The following is a 16941-nucleotide window of genomic DNA, read 5'->3' as shown; positions in this document are numbered from 1 at the left end:
TCCACACAGGAGGATATACAGGAGGCCAGACTAGATGAGCTGGTGGCCCCTCTGGCCTTCAGCTCTATGATTTGGCTGAACCCCAGTCTGGGAGAGTTTCCAGTTAGTACATGAGTTTTTGGTGTGATCTCAGCTTTATAAACATTTTCACTTGAGGGGGAATAAGCCCTTGCTGAGTACATGTCTGTTCCACGCCTGCCTAGCCACTCTCCCAATTGGCACGTGTCTCTTGGCTGCCAGCCCTGCAAGTAAAGAAGTTCCTCAGCTGGATCGCTATCATCTCCTGGGAGCCTTCTAATGCCTGTGACACTTCCACATGGTGATGCAATTTGGAGCTGCTCCTAGGCCTCCTTACTAACAGCCCAGGCCTGCCATGCTGAGAACATACAGACTGCTTCCTGAGACTTCATTAAAAACCTCAGTGGTGAGGACAAGGGACACCCTGGTCACTCTGCCTACTGAACTATTGGAGTGATAATGATTAGTGTATTTACCATACACTTCACAGTAAGCAACTTCAGATCTTGTATCTTATATAAAGGCAGCCACCTCTTAACAGCAGATATTAAAACACTGTCTCGGATCCACAAAGAGACACAGGCATCACAACACTGAAGAAGAATCACAGGAACACTCACTCCCCAAAGCCGGAGTTAAGCGCTTAGGCTCCCTATCCAAAGGATGGAGAGAGAGAAAGAGAGGGGCCTTAGAATGCAATCCACAAAAGCCAACACTCTAGACAGAAACGCCTAAGCTAGCCATGGGAGATGCTGACAAGAGAGCAATTTCCTAAGCCTCACCCCTCTCTTTGAGAGAAGCACCCGAGCCAGGGCTGCAGGGAGGCACCTATCTCTGCTTAACGATCCACGAACAGGCACCCGTCTCCTGGAGTCTGGGGGCTCAAACGCCTCAGAAATCGCTTGTACAAATGAGGTTAGGCATCTGCACACAACTACAGGAGAAGGAGGTGGTGCCATGCACTTTATAACTTTTAGCCCACTGGTTAGAGCACTCAGCTGGGATGAGGGAGAGCCAGGTTAATTTCTGCCCGAGTGGGAGAAAGGTGGGAGACCCTGCTCAAAACCTCTCAGGAGAGTGCTTTTACCACTGTCCTGTGGGATATTCTGATGCGGGGCTCTCAGTGTCTCTCCTGTTGGAGCTGTTCCACTGTGGATGATTAATTCAAGAATGATTGACTCAGGGGGCAGGACCCTAGGTCTCCCATCTCCCAGGCAGTTGCCCTTACCACCAGGCTACAGAGTCTCTCTCCTGTGCATGTGCCCAGTGACTGTTCCACTGTGGATAAATAGTCATTAGGTCAGTGAGAGAGAGACACAGACACACACACTCTGTAGCCTGGGGTTTAGGCATCAATGCCCCAATCCACTAAGATACTTTTCTTTTTCTGATCGCCAGTCCAGAAGCGGTAAGAAAAATGTACTAGTTAGGAAATTATATGCACTGATGGGTCAGTACTTCTGCACCCCTTTCATTCTGACATGATTTTAGCTCTCTCTCACTAATGGTTAGAATTTTATATGAACACATCAAACCAATTCAAAATGGTGGTGGGGGAGCTTGAAGTTAGTTCTCAAGAGAATGACTAAAATCATATTTGAAATGTGTGTGTCTCAGGGGGGGAAGGGAAGCAAAACAGTAATCAGAGATGTGATTTCACGTTCTAATATTTCACAACCCAACCAAAGTGAAAACAAAGTGCTATGATGGAGCAAGAAAACGGAGGTTACCCCCAGCCTTCTACTGACACTCAGCATGATATCCTGCTTGGATGTTCTGCAAAATATTGGACTTTAAAGTCTTTGTGGATCCTCAGTTTAGTAGAGGAATTTCTTAGCATTGATCCAGCATGGACCGTAACCCAACGTAATTTTCATCCCCTCTGAAATATGACAATTCTGTCCCATTCTGCTCCTTTGTATTGGGCTGATAACATGCAACATACACTTGTAAGCTCCCCAGGGGCATAGAGGCTGGGTCAGTTTCGTTCCTTACTTCAATTCCTAAGAGGGTATTAATAATCCTACTTCGAATTTCCTTTGCCAGCCAGCTACACAGACACATTTCTGTGCCTTCTGGGTTTTTATTTTAAGCCAATTTAGTGCTGGAGTGACAGTCCTGGAAATAAGGAGCACTTGCGGCACCTTAGAGACTAACCAATTTATTTGAGCATAAGCTTTCGTGAGCTACAGCTCACTTCATCGGATGCATACTGTGGAAAGTGTAGAAGATCTTTTTATACACACAAAGCATGAAAAAATACCTCCTCCCACCCCACTCTCCTGCTGGTAATAGCTTATCTAAAGTGATGACTCTCCTTACAATGTGTATGATAATCAAGGTGGGCCATTTCCAGCACAAATCCAGGGTTTAACAAGAACGTCTGAGGAGAGTGGTCACTTTAGATAAGCTATTACCAGCAGGAGAGTGGGTTTGTGTGTGTGGGGCGGGGGGGGGGGGGGTAAGAAAACCTGGATTTGTGCTGGAAATGGCCCAACTTGATTATCATACACATTGTAAGGAGAGTGATCACTTTAGATAAGCTATTACCAGCAGGAGAGTGGGGTGGGAGGAGGTATTTTTTCATGCTTTGTGTGTATAAAAAGATCTTCTATACTTTCCACAGTATGCATCCGATGAAGTGAGCTGTAGCTCACGAAAGCTTATGCTCAAATAAATTGGTTAGTCTCTAAGGTGCCACAAGTACTCCTTTTCTTTTTGCGAATACAGACTAACACGGCTGTTACTCTGAAACCAGTCCTGGAGATTGGCTTGGAGCATTCCTATGACAGAAAAGGAATAGCTCAGGCAGGAGCAATGCTAGCTTCCCACCCTGTGAGGGAGAGAGAAATTCAGTTTCCATGCCTCTTTGGTCCTTAGCCTTGCAGCGGAGACTGCCAGTGTCAGTTGTGATGGTGACAAGGGTGTCAATTGCTACCAATCATGGGGGTGATTGGAGATATAAGCACTTGTCTTCCGATCACTGGCTTATTTCACATAGGCTACCAAACAACCATCAGAGGGTAACGACTGCTGGATTGGCAGTGGTACCTATAGTAAAGGCACTGTAGCGCATCATCCGAACCAGTTAGTCCCTCTCACATTTGAGTTCTTCACTTGCCATACTTCCAGCATTATTTCATTTCTATAGTACTATGGAAATAAAAGATTAAAGCCATGTATTTCTCATAATGTGGCAGTTTGAGAGAGGATGGACTATGGGAAGGTAGAGATGTTCTCATGTATGTAGAGTAAATTCTGCTAAGAGTGATCACAAGCACGGCTGTGCTGTGTGGATCTAACAGGCCTGTACTGCCATCTACTGTACTGAGAGAGAGCAAGTTACCAAAGGGGGTGATTAACCTCCATGCTGTTGCTGCAGATGGAAACCAGTAATATGCCTTTGACCACCTACAGCTGGCCTTTTTTTTTCCTCCTAGGTAAATTTTACTTTATTTACTTGATAGTCTTTTTTTGAACACTTACTGTTGAGATTATCAGTTGCTTTGACTCCAAACATAATTCCTCCCCCTTCCCAAAATGGGCTATAAAATGTCTAATTGAGAAAATGTTTACATAAGCGATAGGAAAAGAGCAGATCAAGACTCAAACAATATACCTAGCCACTTTAAATTTCAGGATGCATGGATGTTGGAAGGGAAGAGGGAGACAAAGGGGCATGTTATTCTAAGTGATCAGCTATTTACCTCTGATGTAGAGATGATCCCAAACTAGACCAATCAATGATTTGATCCATTATGAAAAGTCCTACATTTCTAAAAATGTTTTCTAATGTAGAAACATACAGGTTAACAGCAAGTTCTTGAGCCAAATAATAGTTGCCAGTTAGCCATTCTTGCTAGCATGGGGAGGATGACAGGTAATCTTGTGGGCATGGTATTTCTCTGGCAAATACCCTGATTTAATCACTTCTGTGCATCAAGGAATCACATCACACATTAGGCCAGTCCACCTCCTCTTTACTGAGCATCAAGAACTAAACCCTCCATAAGCAGAAATTGTGCAGAATACTTGGCTTTATGCACGAGCCATCAAAGCCCAGTCAACAATTGTTGATAAAACTGACATGGCAACAGAAAAAAATATTTTAAGTAGGGGTGTTTTTTGTTTGTTTGTTTTTAAGTGCACTGCATGTATTTTAAAAGGAATTTCCAGCCTCAAAAGCAAAAAATGACCTCAGGCTAGTTTGCCCAGAACAGAATCTGCTACTTTGCAATGAACTGAAATCTTGCCCATGCACCCATTTAAGTTCAATATAGATGTATCACTTCTCAGCTGTTTATATTTTTAAATGCCCTAATAGCAATTCAGAGGCATTTTACTAGAGCTAGTAAATTCCGAATAGTGTCCCATTGAAAGAGGCCAAGAAACATTCCATAGGACCCAGATTCTTGCCACCCTGTGGGGATGTTGCCATGAACCTTCTGGTATAAAAATAATTCTATCAAACACCAGTGGGATATAAAGAGAATCATGTCACAGGCAGTGCCGGTGCTATAGATACAGCTCGTAACATCACCCTGAGGATGTCACTGGAGGAATGTAAAATAACAGGGTTTAAACTCGGAGGTTAGAAAACAGCATCTTTGGAAAGAAACATCCACAGTGAAAGGCAGCATGTGCTTCTCTACCTGCCACAATCAGTACTCCAAAGATTTCTTTAAAAGAAAATCAGATCATGATTGATGATCTTAGTTAAAAGTTCCCAGCCATTTGATATCATCCTGTAGCTGCCCCTTAACACGTACACTTGAACAGTTTAAAGCTACACTTTTAGGCCAGGTTCTGATTTTAGGGACACTGGTATAACAGGAGTGATCATAGAGTTCCTCTGGATTTACACCAGCATAATGGAGATTGGAATTGGGTTTAACCAAGGATTTCTTTGGAAAGATAATTTGATTGGAAGAAATTTTGTGCTGCCCCCATTTTTTTTTTAAATAAAGCTCCATCAGAATTATATTTTTAACACTGAGTAGCCAAAGGCTTTGGAAGAGAGATTTGGAGTTGGCTGAATCATTCATAGATAAAAAAGGGAACACTGGATCCTCTTTTCCCATTGCTGCTCCAAGATTACAAAGCATTAGAATCTCCACTTAGTTGGTAGTATTCCTCTTCAGCCTTACTTCGATGCCGCATTCTCTGCAGACAAAGAATAAGGCTTTTCCTCCAGCCTGGCATCCCAGCGCAGGAGAGACAGAGAACTGCAAGTCTGTAAAGTGGCTTGTAGATGTGCAGCTGGAATTGGAAATCCAGCTTCATTTATAGGGCTAGACATTGATGTGCAGGTAGTTCCATCAGTGCTTGCAAAGGCATGAAAATTCTTTGGTGTATGTGAAAACCTGATTGTGAAGCACCCAGACCAAATTTTGCTGCAGGGATGGAGCAACGTCACCTGTCCAAAGCAAAAGAAACAGATGGCTGGAGAAAGGAAGGACAGATAGACGGGCAAGTTTAAAGAAGTTGAGCAGTTCCTTAAAGGGCAGGTGAACCTTTAATTCCTGTGGTACAAAAGTCACAGATGATAGCAGAATAAAGGGGTATATGATACAAAATATTTGAATTGCTTAGAGAATGCTTATCAGTGCAGTGAAAAGTGTTTTAAATCTAATTTTAAAACAAAATATATAGTGGTGTATTGTGATATTTTTCCCTGCTTCTTCAGGGCCCAGGTGATGAAAGCACGTGAGCGAGGACTTAAGCCCAGGCTTAAAGTTAAGGACCTTTGACTCCAATGACACTTAAAAACATGTTTAAGTGCTTTCTTGAGTAGAGATCAATATTCCAATGTTCACCAAAGAATCCACCAAAAAAACGTATTAAAAATAAAAGATTAAAAGATGTCAATACAAGTTTAGTAAAAAAATTACAGTTGAATTACATTCTTCCTTTGGTTTCTATACCACCATATAGAATTCTCATTTCCTATCAAAATTGTTGCACACTGTTAAACTATTGCTTTCTAGCTGCGTTGCAGTGATGGAGAAATATGGTTCACTGCTGTATATTTTATAAAGTGCTTCAGGGTCCTTCTGAATAAAAAGTTGCCCTCTCTCATATGTAGCGAGAGACTTAGGACCTATACTGTGGTTATCTTAACAAGTGCATTGTAAACTTGTATGTAAAATGCAGTTTCTAGTTAAAAAAAGAAGTTCAAGGCTAGTTAAGACAACTCATTTCAATTTAGCACTAAACTTGGGAACTATAACATACTTGTCTTGTCTGCTCACCAAATAGTCTACAAGCAAAAAGAAGCTAAAGGATTCCATAGCAGCATCCTCTAACCCTAGTGCTGAAGGTTCAGAGCGGCACTTATCTACCAGGGAGAGATTACAGACACACAGTGCTTATGTGCTACTCCTGAACAGAGGTGTTGACTTTCTAGACTCAGACAACAAAAGTAGTAGTGTATAATAAACCTACAGTCATTCTCATTCAGAACCTATGTCCATCTGCAGATAATATTTTATTTTCAGTTTGACACAGTTGAAAATATGGAAATGGTCTTCACTCTGAACCAAAGCTAGTTTAGGTTTAAAAAGTTTTTTATCTTCATTTTTCTTGTAAACATTTCTGACTTTAATGCCTCCTTACTTGTACTCACTTAAAATCTAACTCTCTGTAGTTAAATAAACTTGTTTTCTTTAACTGAAACTAATCTAGTGTTGTGAATTGTTTGGGTAACTCCCTTTAAGGTAGCAGACTGTTGTATGCCGATCTCCTTAAAGGGGCAAAAGGCCTAATATCTGTTCAAGAGAAGGCTGGAGAGTGCAAAACACAGGCTTTTGGGGGGGAAGTCTGGGACTCTGAGTGGTTTGGGCTCAAGCTGTAAGTAGTACCCAAGGCTGCTGGAAGCCAGAGTGTGGCTGGTGTTTGCTGACAGGCTGCTGGGGTCAGAGCTGTGGCCATACAGACACTCAGGGTGAGACCTCCATGCTGTTCAGCTGTTTGTGGGGAGCCCAGGGTAGGAGCTACAGCAGAAAGGCATAGGAAGGCACCCCAGGTTGCAGGGCAAGTGGTGAGACAGGCTCACTGGTCTGGATTGCACCCCAGAGTGGTCATACCCACTTTTAAAAGGTGCACGTTGACATGGCACAGATTGCTTCCTAAGAGCAACTTGAACATGAATGGGAAAAAAGCTTGAAAATTCCATGCAGAATTTCTCTCACCTAAAAGAAGTTGTGTGTGATACATGAGATGAGATGTTGTGGGAGAAGGTCTCTGGTCTGGCACACCACCTTGGGTTTATAAAGTGTGGGTTTGCTTTAAAAAAAAAAAAAACATGCTTAAGATTAAAGTTACGGACAGATAAAGATGCAAAGTAGACAGGTTTTATTGTCTTTTGAGGCTTTGCTGTTCCTAGCGGCTGTGGTATAAGCATCTGTCTCGAAATAGCAAAATCCATCAAAATTACAACTTATTTTTTTAAAGCCACATATTCTAATTTTAGTTGATACAAAAAAACCCCCCAACTTTGCATTTGGCCCATTTTAAGATTACGCAGGATTCTGGGCCAAATCCTGCAAGGTGCTGAAACTCCTTAGCTTCCACTATTTTTAAGTTTCCTTTAATATGATCCACTATGAGCATCATCTTCACCAAAAATAATAAACAAGCTCCTGTGTTGATGCAGCTATGTGGAAGTAAACACAATTAGGCCTCTTTTATGCTAAAATGAACAGCATACTAATGAGACATACTGAATCAATTATTCCTAAGGGATTCATGGCTATCAGTCAGATTATAAAAGCTAGTTTATTTAGACTTCACATTTCTGATAAGAAATTCTACGTTAAGCAGAAGACAGCTACATTGAAATTGAAAAATTAATCACCACGGTTGTTTGAATTAATCCGGTTCATCTGATTTTGCTTCACAAAAGTTCACAGAGCTGTTCTTATTTTAGTTCTCTTCCCCACCCCCCACCCCCCGTTCCCCCAGCACCCGCAACCACCATATACACATGAAAACCCTTGATAAACTGCTTGTATGCCAGAGACTAAACTAAGACAGTCCCCAATAGATTGGAGTTAACATCAAGCCTTCTTGATGAAACCATGTGTAAAAGCTTGTCAGTTCTTAGACAGTAAGAATGGGACTATTGAACTGACATTTATAGAGTGCTTTTTAAATCATCTGTCTGAATGCACATTACAGAGCAATGAATCACACACCTAAAACAACACTTGTGTGCAGACCAATCCTGCAGCCATTGTGTGCTCAACAATCACATATCTGCGTAAGTTTTCATTACTGTTGGTCTTCCTGATGTTAACTGAGGAAGGGAATACTGGCTAATGGTTCTCTCATAGCTGGACTCCATAAATTATACACTATAAAAGAATGAAATTGATTGACTTGCTCCACAACATATTCCGGAGAGATAGCAAACCAAGGCCTTTTCCACTCCCAGTATTGAAGATTCCACTGCACTTTTTGCAAGAGCAGGTGTGTGAGCGCTGGAGTCCTGGCCAAAATTTCATTTTAGGTAACTACCTAAATTCCTCCTGCCATTTCACCTGGATTCACTTCTTCTGTAGCTCCTTTCCTAAGAGAGTTATGTAAGGCTTAGAAGTTTGCATGATAATGGCACCTGCAAGTAGATCATTTGAGGATTTCTATGTAAGCGACACATTGCACTGCAAGTTAGGGGACCTCAGGTGGAGAATTCCCCCTTCCAGAAAAGATGTGGGGAGATGGACAGGTTACTAAGAAGTCAGAACCTGCACTGAGTTCAGGTTTACAGCAATTTATCTTTAACAATTTGACTGTGGGTGGGGTGCATGTATATACATGTCCTGGTGTGATTTGTAACAGTTATATTTACCTGAAATGAGAAGGGGGGGGGGGGGGAGAAGGGAATTGTGCTTTTTCCCCTACTTTCCAGCAATGCTCACTTTTCTTCCTCCCCCAGAGCCTGAAAGAGGCCAACTTTATGGCCATGATATCATCTACAATCTTCTGCTTCTGTCCCCACAACTTTAGTTTTCTGTTAATGAATCATAAGCGAGTCCGGTCAGCTTTATTCACTTTATTTCATATTCCCCCAGTATTTGCTCTTTCAGAAGTCCATGTTTATTCACTTACCTCTTAGAATACAGACATACTGTATTAAATTCCCAAGTATCTAAAAAAATAGGATGATTTGTTGATTTTTCCCATAAATACACTTAAATAGGTATGGGCCTGAACCAAATTCCCAGATCCAAACACAAATGCTGGAGACATCAAATTTAAATTCTAGATGTAATGTTTAATGATAACTGTCATACATAATAAAGGCCACAACATTCTAGTATCTTAATTGTTTTTGTTCCACTGTAATGAGATTTACACGTTCCTTTTCTAACACTAGAACAAATTCCTATTCCTCTACTCACACTGAGTAACATCTACTGCCACAAATGGTCCCATTTCTTCAGTGGGAACATGAATGGAGTAAGGAGCTACTCAACACAAGTAAGCGAATTGGAATCAAGCCAACTGAGAACTATCAGAGTTCTTCTTCCTTTCCTCCGGCCACGTCCATTTTTAGGTCTGTCCACTCTGGGCCTGACCCAAAAGCCACTAAGTTAATGGAAAGAACCCACTTGACTTCCGTGGGTTATAGCTGGAACCCCAAATACACGATTTATTAGGTATCAGATCCCTTACTCATCACAGCTCAGAGATTGTAATCCAATGGTGAATGTGCATTATAGGTTCCCCTCTGTGCTGATCCACAGAGGATACAAGTTGGTTACAGCCCCTAGCCATAGAGCCTTTGCTCATGCTTTATGTGTGTTTGCCTCAAAGGTGACCATCACAGGATCAAAAAAGGAAAAAACTATTTGTATTCCCCACAACCATGACCCTTGGGCTCTAGAAAGAAAAATAAAATATTGTAGATACAGCAGAACCTAGACTACCCAAAATGCCTTGTCATATGAAACAGCTTTGTCTCCCAACATTACTAGTTACATTGAAAATTCCTTCAATTAACTAAAAACGTTGATTATTCAAACTTATTCTCCATCTACTGCCCCGCACTCCACCCCTTCCTGACATTCCACTAATTCAGGTTGTACTGTATTGCCAACCTTTAAAAACAGCCAGATTCCTGATAGATGTTGAGCATCCATAAATACCAGTGGGCAACCCCCACTCTTACATGAAAGGCCATGGCATCCTTCATGGCCAAACAGACTAGAGCAGATGGGACCTCAGTTTTTTCTCTCTTTCTCCAAAAAGACACACAGACAAATGTAACTTGATTTAACTATTTGAACAAGACAAAGGGCAGAGCTGGCCCTGTGGCTATTTGAAAGGATAGTCAAAAAAGCTCACTCTTAGGGAGGGAGGGAGATAATCCAAAATGGGAGTATTTCTTAGACAGATTTTAAAGCTTTGTGTTAAAGCAGTGCCTCTCAACCTTTCCAGTCTACTGTACAGTACCCCTTTCAGGAGTCTGTTTTGTCTTGCATACCCCCAAGTTTCACCTCACTTAAAAAGTATTTATTTACAAAATCGGATATAAAAATACACAAGAGTCATACCACACTATTACTGAAAAATACTGACTAATTTTTACCATATAATTGATAAAAAAAATCAACTGGACTATAAACATTGTACTTGCATTTCAGTGTATAGTATATAGAACAGTATAAACAAGTCATTGTCTGTATGAACTGTTAGTTTGTACTGACTTGCTAATGCCTTTCATGTAGCCAGTTGTAAAACTAAGCAAATATCTAGAAGAGTTGATGTACCCCTGGTTGAGAACCATTGTGTTAAAGGTTGTTGTAGTCTGGTTCAATGAGACATTTTAAATCTCACTTATTTCTCACAGTCACTCACATATTGACTGCTGTGGGGGTATAGATAGTCTTCTCTTGTTGCATTTAAGTGTAGGTATTGCAAAACTAATGCCTAATCCCCGGTTTAGGCCCAAATCGAGTTCTGTGAATTCGGACACTTTCACCTGCACTGAGTCCCATTACTTCATGGCCACAGTGGGACTCCAGGAGTGCACCCACAAAGACCTCCATTGAAGCAATTAAGTTAATAGGGCTTGATTCAGGCCCAATATTCCACCCTAACAGAGCCCACTACAGGATCAGGGCTTTGGTAATCAATATACAGTAGAACTAGGATTTTTTCTGAAGAGTTTCAGTTAATTAAGAAAAAAAAAAATCTTCACCCAAAAGGACTATAAGGTCTCATGCAACAAAAAGGAAGAGAGAAGTCATTTTTTTAATTAGGAAGGAAAAAAAAACTGAAGCTCCCAAATTGGCAGGGAGACTCAGGAGGAGGGGCAATATAGGAACATGACTCCATTCTTTTGAAATTGACTAGATTTCAAATTGTCAGTGTCCCTTTAAATTACTCTTTTTCCTCTTATGCTGCACACAGTAGGGATTTACTGATTTTTTTAGTGGACAGCAATATGTCTGACTCATTTAGGGGATTATCATTACTCTAACACAGCATTTCATTCTTACATATTGGAAATCATGTATACTGTAATTCAGGCAGTGTAATTTCCTGTGTGGCACTTCACCACATGAATAGATCAGGGAGTTAAAATATATTGTACGTAGAATATACACTTTGCAGGTAAAGTCAAAATATGGATGTTAAATATCAGTCATTACACTTGTTGCATGCATGAGTGGCCATTGCAACAAAGGCACTGGATTATTAGCTAATGAGGGACAAAAAGAAAAATCATACAACCCTGCCTCACCCCCATCCGTTTGCCTCTCTCACAATGTTTGATCTTTTTTCTCTGAACCCCAAGCCCTGGCTTTAAGTGATTTTTCAGATCTGAGATTTCATTTTTTTAAAAAAGTAAGTGTCTTGCCTTCCAGGCTGCGGAGAGAAACTTGAGAATGGCCCCTCTGACGGCCAAGGGCTTAAAACCCAGAGGCAAATAAAGAGCCCTCTATGTAAAGAGCACGAATCTCATGATCTCAGTGGGCAGCCCTGTGCCCGGGTTTCTGGGCGCGGCTCCCGGCGGCCCCAGGCTGGAGTCAGCGCCTGGTTCCCGGCCTGCTGCACCGGCAGCAGCCTACAGCGGGCTGAGGAAAGCGGGGGTTTCTCGGGGGGCCCCGCGGCCCGGTTACCGTAGCGAGGGCGCAGCGCCGGGACTGGGACCCCGGCGACTCTCTCCCGCCCTTCGAGCGCGGGCTGCGGCGCTTGGGTGGCTCTGCCCGGGGGGAAGCAGTTCGAGCGCAGCCGCAGGACCGTGGCGGATCCCTGCACAAGGCGGCGGCGCGGACGGCCGGGGCTGAGGGCTGCTCCCTACCACCGTGGGCCTAGGCCCTGGCAGCGCCCGCCGCACCCGCCACCCGCGCTGACCTCCCCCTGATGGCGCCGGAGAAACAGCCGCCCCTCGCGTTCGCGCTTCACGGCACTGTCGCAATCATGCAGGCGGTCTGAGCTCAGCTGCGCTTTACGGCAAGATGGCGGGGCCGGGCTGTGGGCCGTCTGTGGGCCAGGTCCGAGCTTCGTAATCCGCTTCCCCTGTCCCGGCGCAGAGGCGCCATGGACCGTAGGAAGAAGCCCCTGGAGGTCACAGTCGCCTCGGTGAGTGCTGCTGGCCAGGGTGGGGGCAGCCGGGCGGGTCTCTCCCTGTGTCTCCTGGGTAGGTCTCTAGCCTCTTCCCCCCCCCCGATAGCCCCATGCCCTAGACTGGTTCCTGCTGCGCCCCCGCCCCGACTCCGTTCCCCAGACAGATCCCCCCACCCCCGGCTTCCTCCCCCAGCTGGGGACTGGAGCCGGGGGGAGACTGTACTCGCTCTCCTTCCCCGAGGTGCTGCAGAAACCCGCCCCCTGGGGCGAGCAGGGCAGCTCGGTCTCGCTGAGTGGTTCCCGAACTGGGGTTCGTGAGAAGTCACAGGGGTTCTCGGGGAAAGTTCCCTAATGGCGGGCAGAGCTGTCCCTAGGGACTCCGGGCAGCCCGGGGCCAGCCGCCCGCAGCCCCTGGACTTCCAAGAGCTAAGCAGATCAAAGCAAGCATCACTATCACCCTGTGGAGATTTAAATGTCAAGACGCCTTATAAGAAATGGAAAGGGAGGTGGATGTGTTTTTTTTTTTGCCGTTTTTAAAATTAAATAGGCAGCTAGTATTGTTTTTAAAATTATTCTGAAAAACAAGTTTAAACTTCGTTGTAACGTGCGTTGTTTGCCTGGACCGCTCAAGACCTGAATGCTTGTGCAGGAGGAACTCTTTGAGCTGGCTTCTTAAATACCTTCGTGCCATTTCACATGTGATGCTCCTTGATGAAACATAGGAGCCTTGTCTTATAACAACAGGCTTATTCAAAGTGATACAAGCTACAAAAGTGAGATCTTGGAAGAGTGTTGCTGTTTTCATAATGTAATAAAAATACTGTAATGATAGATACTAGTGTGTAATAAGCATGTAATAAAAACAAATTTTATATTTCCAAGATCACTGCTTTTATAATTTATACTCAAGTAAAGGAGAAAATCCCTGGGACTAGTCATTTTTAGGAGGGGGGGTTCGCAAGAGTTGACATTTTAGTGAAAGGGGTTCATGGGTTGTTAAAGTTTGGGAACCACTGGTCTAGCTGCTCATTGCCCTACAAGCCTGTCTCAAGGCCTCGCTCCTCCTAGCGGTGTGAGCACATCAGAGCCAAGGTTCTGCACAGTGCAGGAAATACCATTGTGTTGTGGCTGTACAGCACCAGCTCATCCCCTTTTGGCCAGGGTATGTGAATGGCCAGCCTCCACCTGGCTAGAGTCAGTAGATACAGTGATTCTGCTATGTGAAGACAGAGAGATAGATTAAAGTGGCGTGGTGCATCATAAGATGACACCATAGGGTGTTACCAAGATGCAAACATTAGTGGGGGACGGGGGGTGTCTAGTAGGACAAATCTTAAAAGCTCCTACTTTCTCATGTACTGCAGCAACAGTAAAGGATTTTAGAACCATTTATAAGATGTTCAAGGTTCATGCAAGAACAACAGAAGCCCCTTCACATCAGTTTTAATTCCTCCTGGAAAGTTCCCTTGGGTTTTTATTCAGTTGGTTTGTAGTTCATTACAGATAATTTAAATGATTTTGTATCTCTGAGCTATTTTATTGTAGTTGGTAATCACACTTACATGCAACACAAATTAAATTAAGCAAAACTTGTACTTACCCAGTTTTTAAGAGCCCTCTAGGAATTCTTTCCTCCTACCCAGGTAACTCCTCTTTCTGAGAGGATATATATGAGAATTGCAGCACTCATCTCTTCATCCTGATTGGGTCTGGGTAAGAACACAGCTACTTTACACCCCATGTAGAGTTGGTCTGGAGAAACAGCTGTGCCTTGTATATTCCAGCTGGTGATCTTTCTTTGCCTCTTCCTATTGAGTGTGTTTGTTTGAAACAGGGATGAGGTGCTACTGGACAATGAGGGTTCCCTTAAGAGCTGTAAAATGGTCTGTGTGCCCCGTTACGTAGCCACAAAGTTATATAATCCTTGGGTTGGTCTAAATACAGAAGGTTCAACAGCATCTAAGAATAGTCTTTCTCCAACCTTCATGAGAAAATAAAATGCCATGGAGTAAACATGGAGTATTGTCTCTTGCCTCACCCCTAACACCTCAACCCTATTAATAAAAAATAAACCCTAATGTGAAAAAAATACTTTGCACTTAATACCTTTTATCCAAATATCTCAAAGTGTCAGGTTTCAGAGTAGTAGTCGTGTTAGTCTGTATTCGCAAAAAGAAAAGGAGTACTTGTGGCACCTTAGAGACTAACCAATTTATTGGTTAGTCTCTAAGGTGCCACAAGTACTCCTTTTCTTATCTCAAAGTGTGTCTTTCTGAGGGATGCTGCTGTGCTTTGGCATGGCAGTTGTAGCCGTGACCTTACACTTCCCCCTTCAAACACAGCACACTGAACACTTAACTTGTGCGTCTATGTCAGTATTGAATTTGCTAATGTTACAAACCCTAAATATAGCCTGAGTATTTTGCGAAGGAGAAGAATGTGAATGTATTTCCTGATTTTTTTTTATTTTTTTATTTTTTTTTGGAGGCAGAAGGAGGTTTTGTGACGATGCATAGTCTCTGACTGTCATTGGAAATGCCTTCTGTGGACATTAGGGTACAGTTCATTGATTTCCCATAGCTTGATATATTCCCTTGCTGTTAAGGGTATGCTTAAATGGAATTAACATTGGTTATGAGACATTCCTATTAAACATTTGTTTATGGAGCATCCTTCATGGGAGATTAAGTTTCTATAAAAGTCCCAAACATGAAAGCAGTAGGTAACTTCATTCATACCTAAGAGGTTGTCAGGACTTAAACATAACCTGAAATAAGGTGGCATTTTGCTGTTTGGTTGTCTTCTGTGGTATACTTTTTTTTATAGTCTAAGCATCTTTCATTGATCCATTGAAGTCTTAGATAGTTTCGCTCCATTATTTCTATTATTAATGTTCTATCAGCGTTTTGTGTGTCAGGATAATCTAGCAATTTAATTGAAACACAGCAATGAAAATAAATAGGGTTGTATCCAAAACATACATTTAATGAACTTTTGCATCAGTACTTCTGACAGTTTAGGAAAAGCTTGGTTGGTTAGCATCATTGTGTTTGTGGCAAATTTTAATACCAAGAAAAGGAGGACTTTTGGCACCTTAGAGACTAACAAATTTATTTGAGCATAAGCTTTCGTGAGCTACAGCTCACTTCATCGGATGCATTCATAGAATTTGTTAGTCTCTAAGATGCCACAAGTCCTCCTTTTCTTTTTGCAGATACAGACTAACACAGCTGCTACTCTGAAACCTTTAATACCAAGGACAACCAACAGCATGGTTAAATTTCTTATAGAAATCAGTTTACTAGAGGACTGGCTGAAGAAGCCATCAGATCATAAATGGTTTTTTGGTTGTTTGGGGGGTTTTGTTTTGTTTTAAAAAGGGACTCCCACACTCCTGAAGGCAATTGTTCAAAAGCACTGCACCTGCTGAGTGAAGTTTCTTGGGCCCAGATTCTCAAAGATATTTAGACACCTAACTCTCATTTAAGTCAATGGGTGCTAGGTACCTAAATACCTTTGAGAATGTGGGCCTTGATAACTAACATTTGTGGTGATGATTAATACCAATGGGAGTTACATATTCATATGTATAAAAAAGAAAGTCTAAAAGCAGCAGGGAAGAAGGTATTTTTATAAAGACTTATGTCTATCAGCTAGTTCCTTTTTATAATAATAATAATAATTAAAAAAAAATAAAAAGCTTTGCTTGCCAGCAAATCTCCTTAGGGGTTACTTTTTAAATTAAAAACAAACTATTGTTAGTTTATTACAGTCTTTGGCTCAAAGGTGGTTGCTGAAAACTTTGTATGGGATTATGCCCATTTTGTTCCTGCAGATTTTCCATTATGGAGTGAAGGCTCAGTAATATAAATGGAAGCTTTTAATTAACCTATCTAACCACCTAATCGTAAATTATGTTCTGTCTCATTATTTTGGATTACATATTGCTGCAAATGTCACAAAGTTCTTCCTGTTCAAATCACTGCTCCTATCTTCTACATCAGAAAAGCAATCAGTTTATTTTATTACATGTGTAAGTAAACTCTTGATTTCTCACAAGAGTCTAGAAATTTCCTAATTATTTTGTTAAAATGACTTTTGTTGTTTTTTATTGTGGCTGATGTAGTTGGTAGATTTAAAGGCTGAACTCTTCCGAAAGCAAGAAGAATTCAAGAAGGAAAAACTTCTGAAAGATGCTGGAGTCTCTGTAAAACCCCAAACAACAAACAAGGTAGAAATAAAATATCCATCATTACTCATTATTTTTCTGTTTTTCTTTGTTTTTCTAGGCATTGCCCAGAATTGAAGAACAAGCCATTAGAAAATGTAAAAAGTTATTTATACAGT

The 16941-nt window shown here is 42.1% G+C and overlaps 1 protein-coding gene across 3 annotated transcripts in view; it reads left to right on the top strand.

Annotated features, from left to right (window-relative positions):
• Window positions 1-6608: 6608 nt before the first annotated feature.
• Window positions 6609-16941, top strand: part of CCDC174 (coiled-coil domain containing 174) — a 29060-nt gene continuing 18727 nt past the window's right edge. For 2 of the 3 annotated variants that reach the window (XM_037903904.2, XM_037903903.2), the window contains exons 1-2: window positions 6609-12609; window positions 16721-16825. In XM_037903904.2, the coding sequence (XP_037759832.1) occupies window positions 12568-12609; window positions 16721-16825 (147 nt within the window). In that variant the 5' untranslated portion in view covers window positions 6609-12567. Of the gene's footprint in view, window positions 12610-16720; window positions 16826-16903; window positions 16921-16941 lie in introns of those variants that run through there. The other variant, XM_043552093.1, reaches the window with a different exon arrangement.

Source organism: Chelonia mydas, chromosome 7 (assembly GCF_015237465.2).
Source record: "Chelonia mydas isolate rCheMyd1 chromosome 7, rCheMyd1.pri.v2, whole genome shotgun sequence".
Lineage (NCBI taxonomy): Eukaryota > Metazoa > Chordata > Testudines > Cheloniidae > Chelonia > Chelonia mydas.
This window is presented reverse-complemented; position numbering and strand designations above follow the sequence as displayed.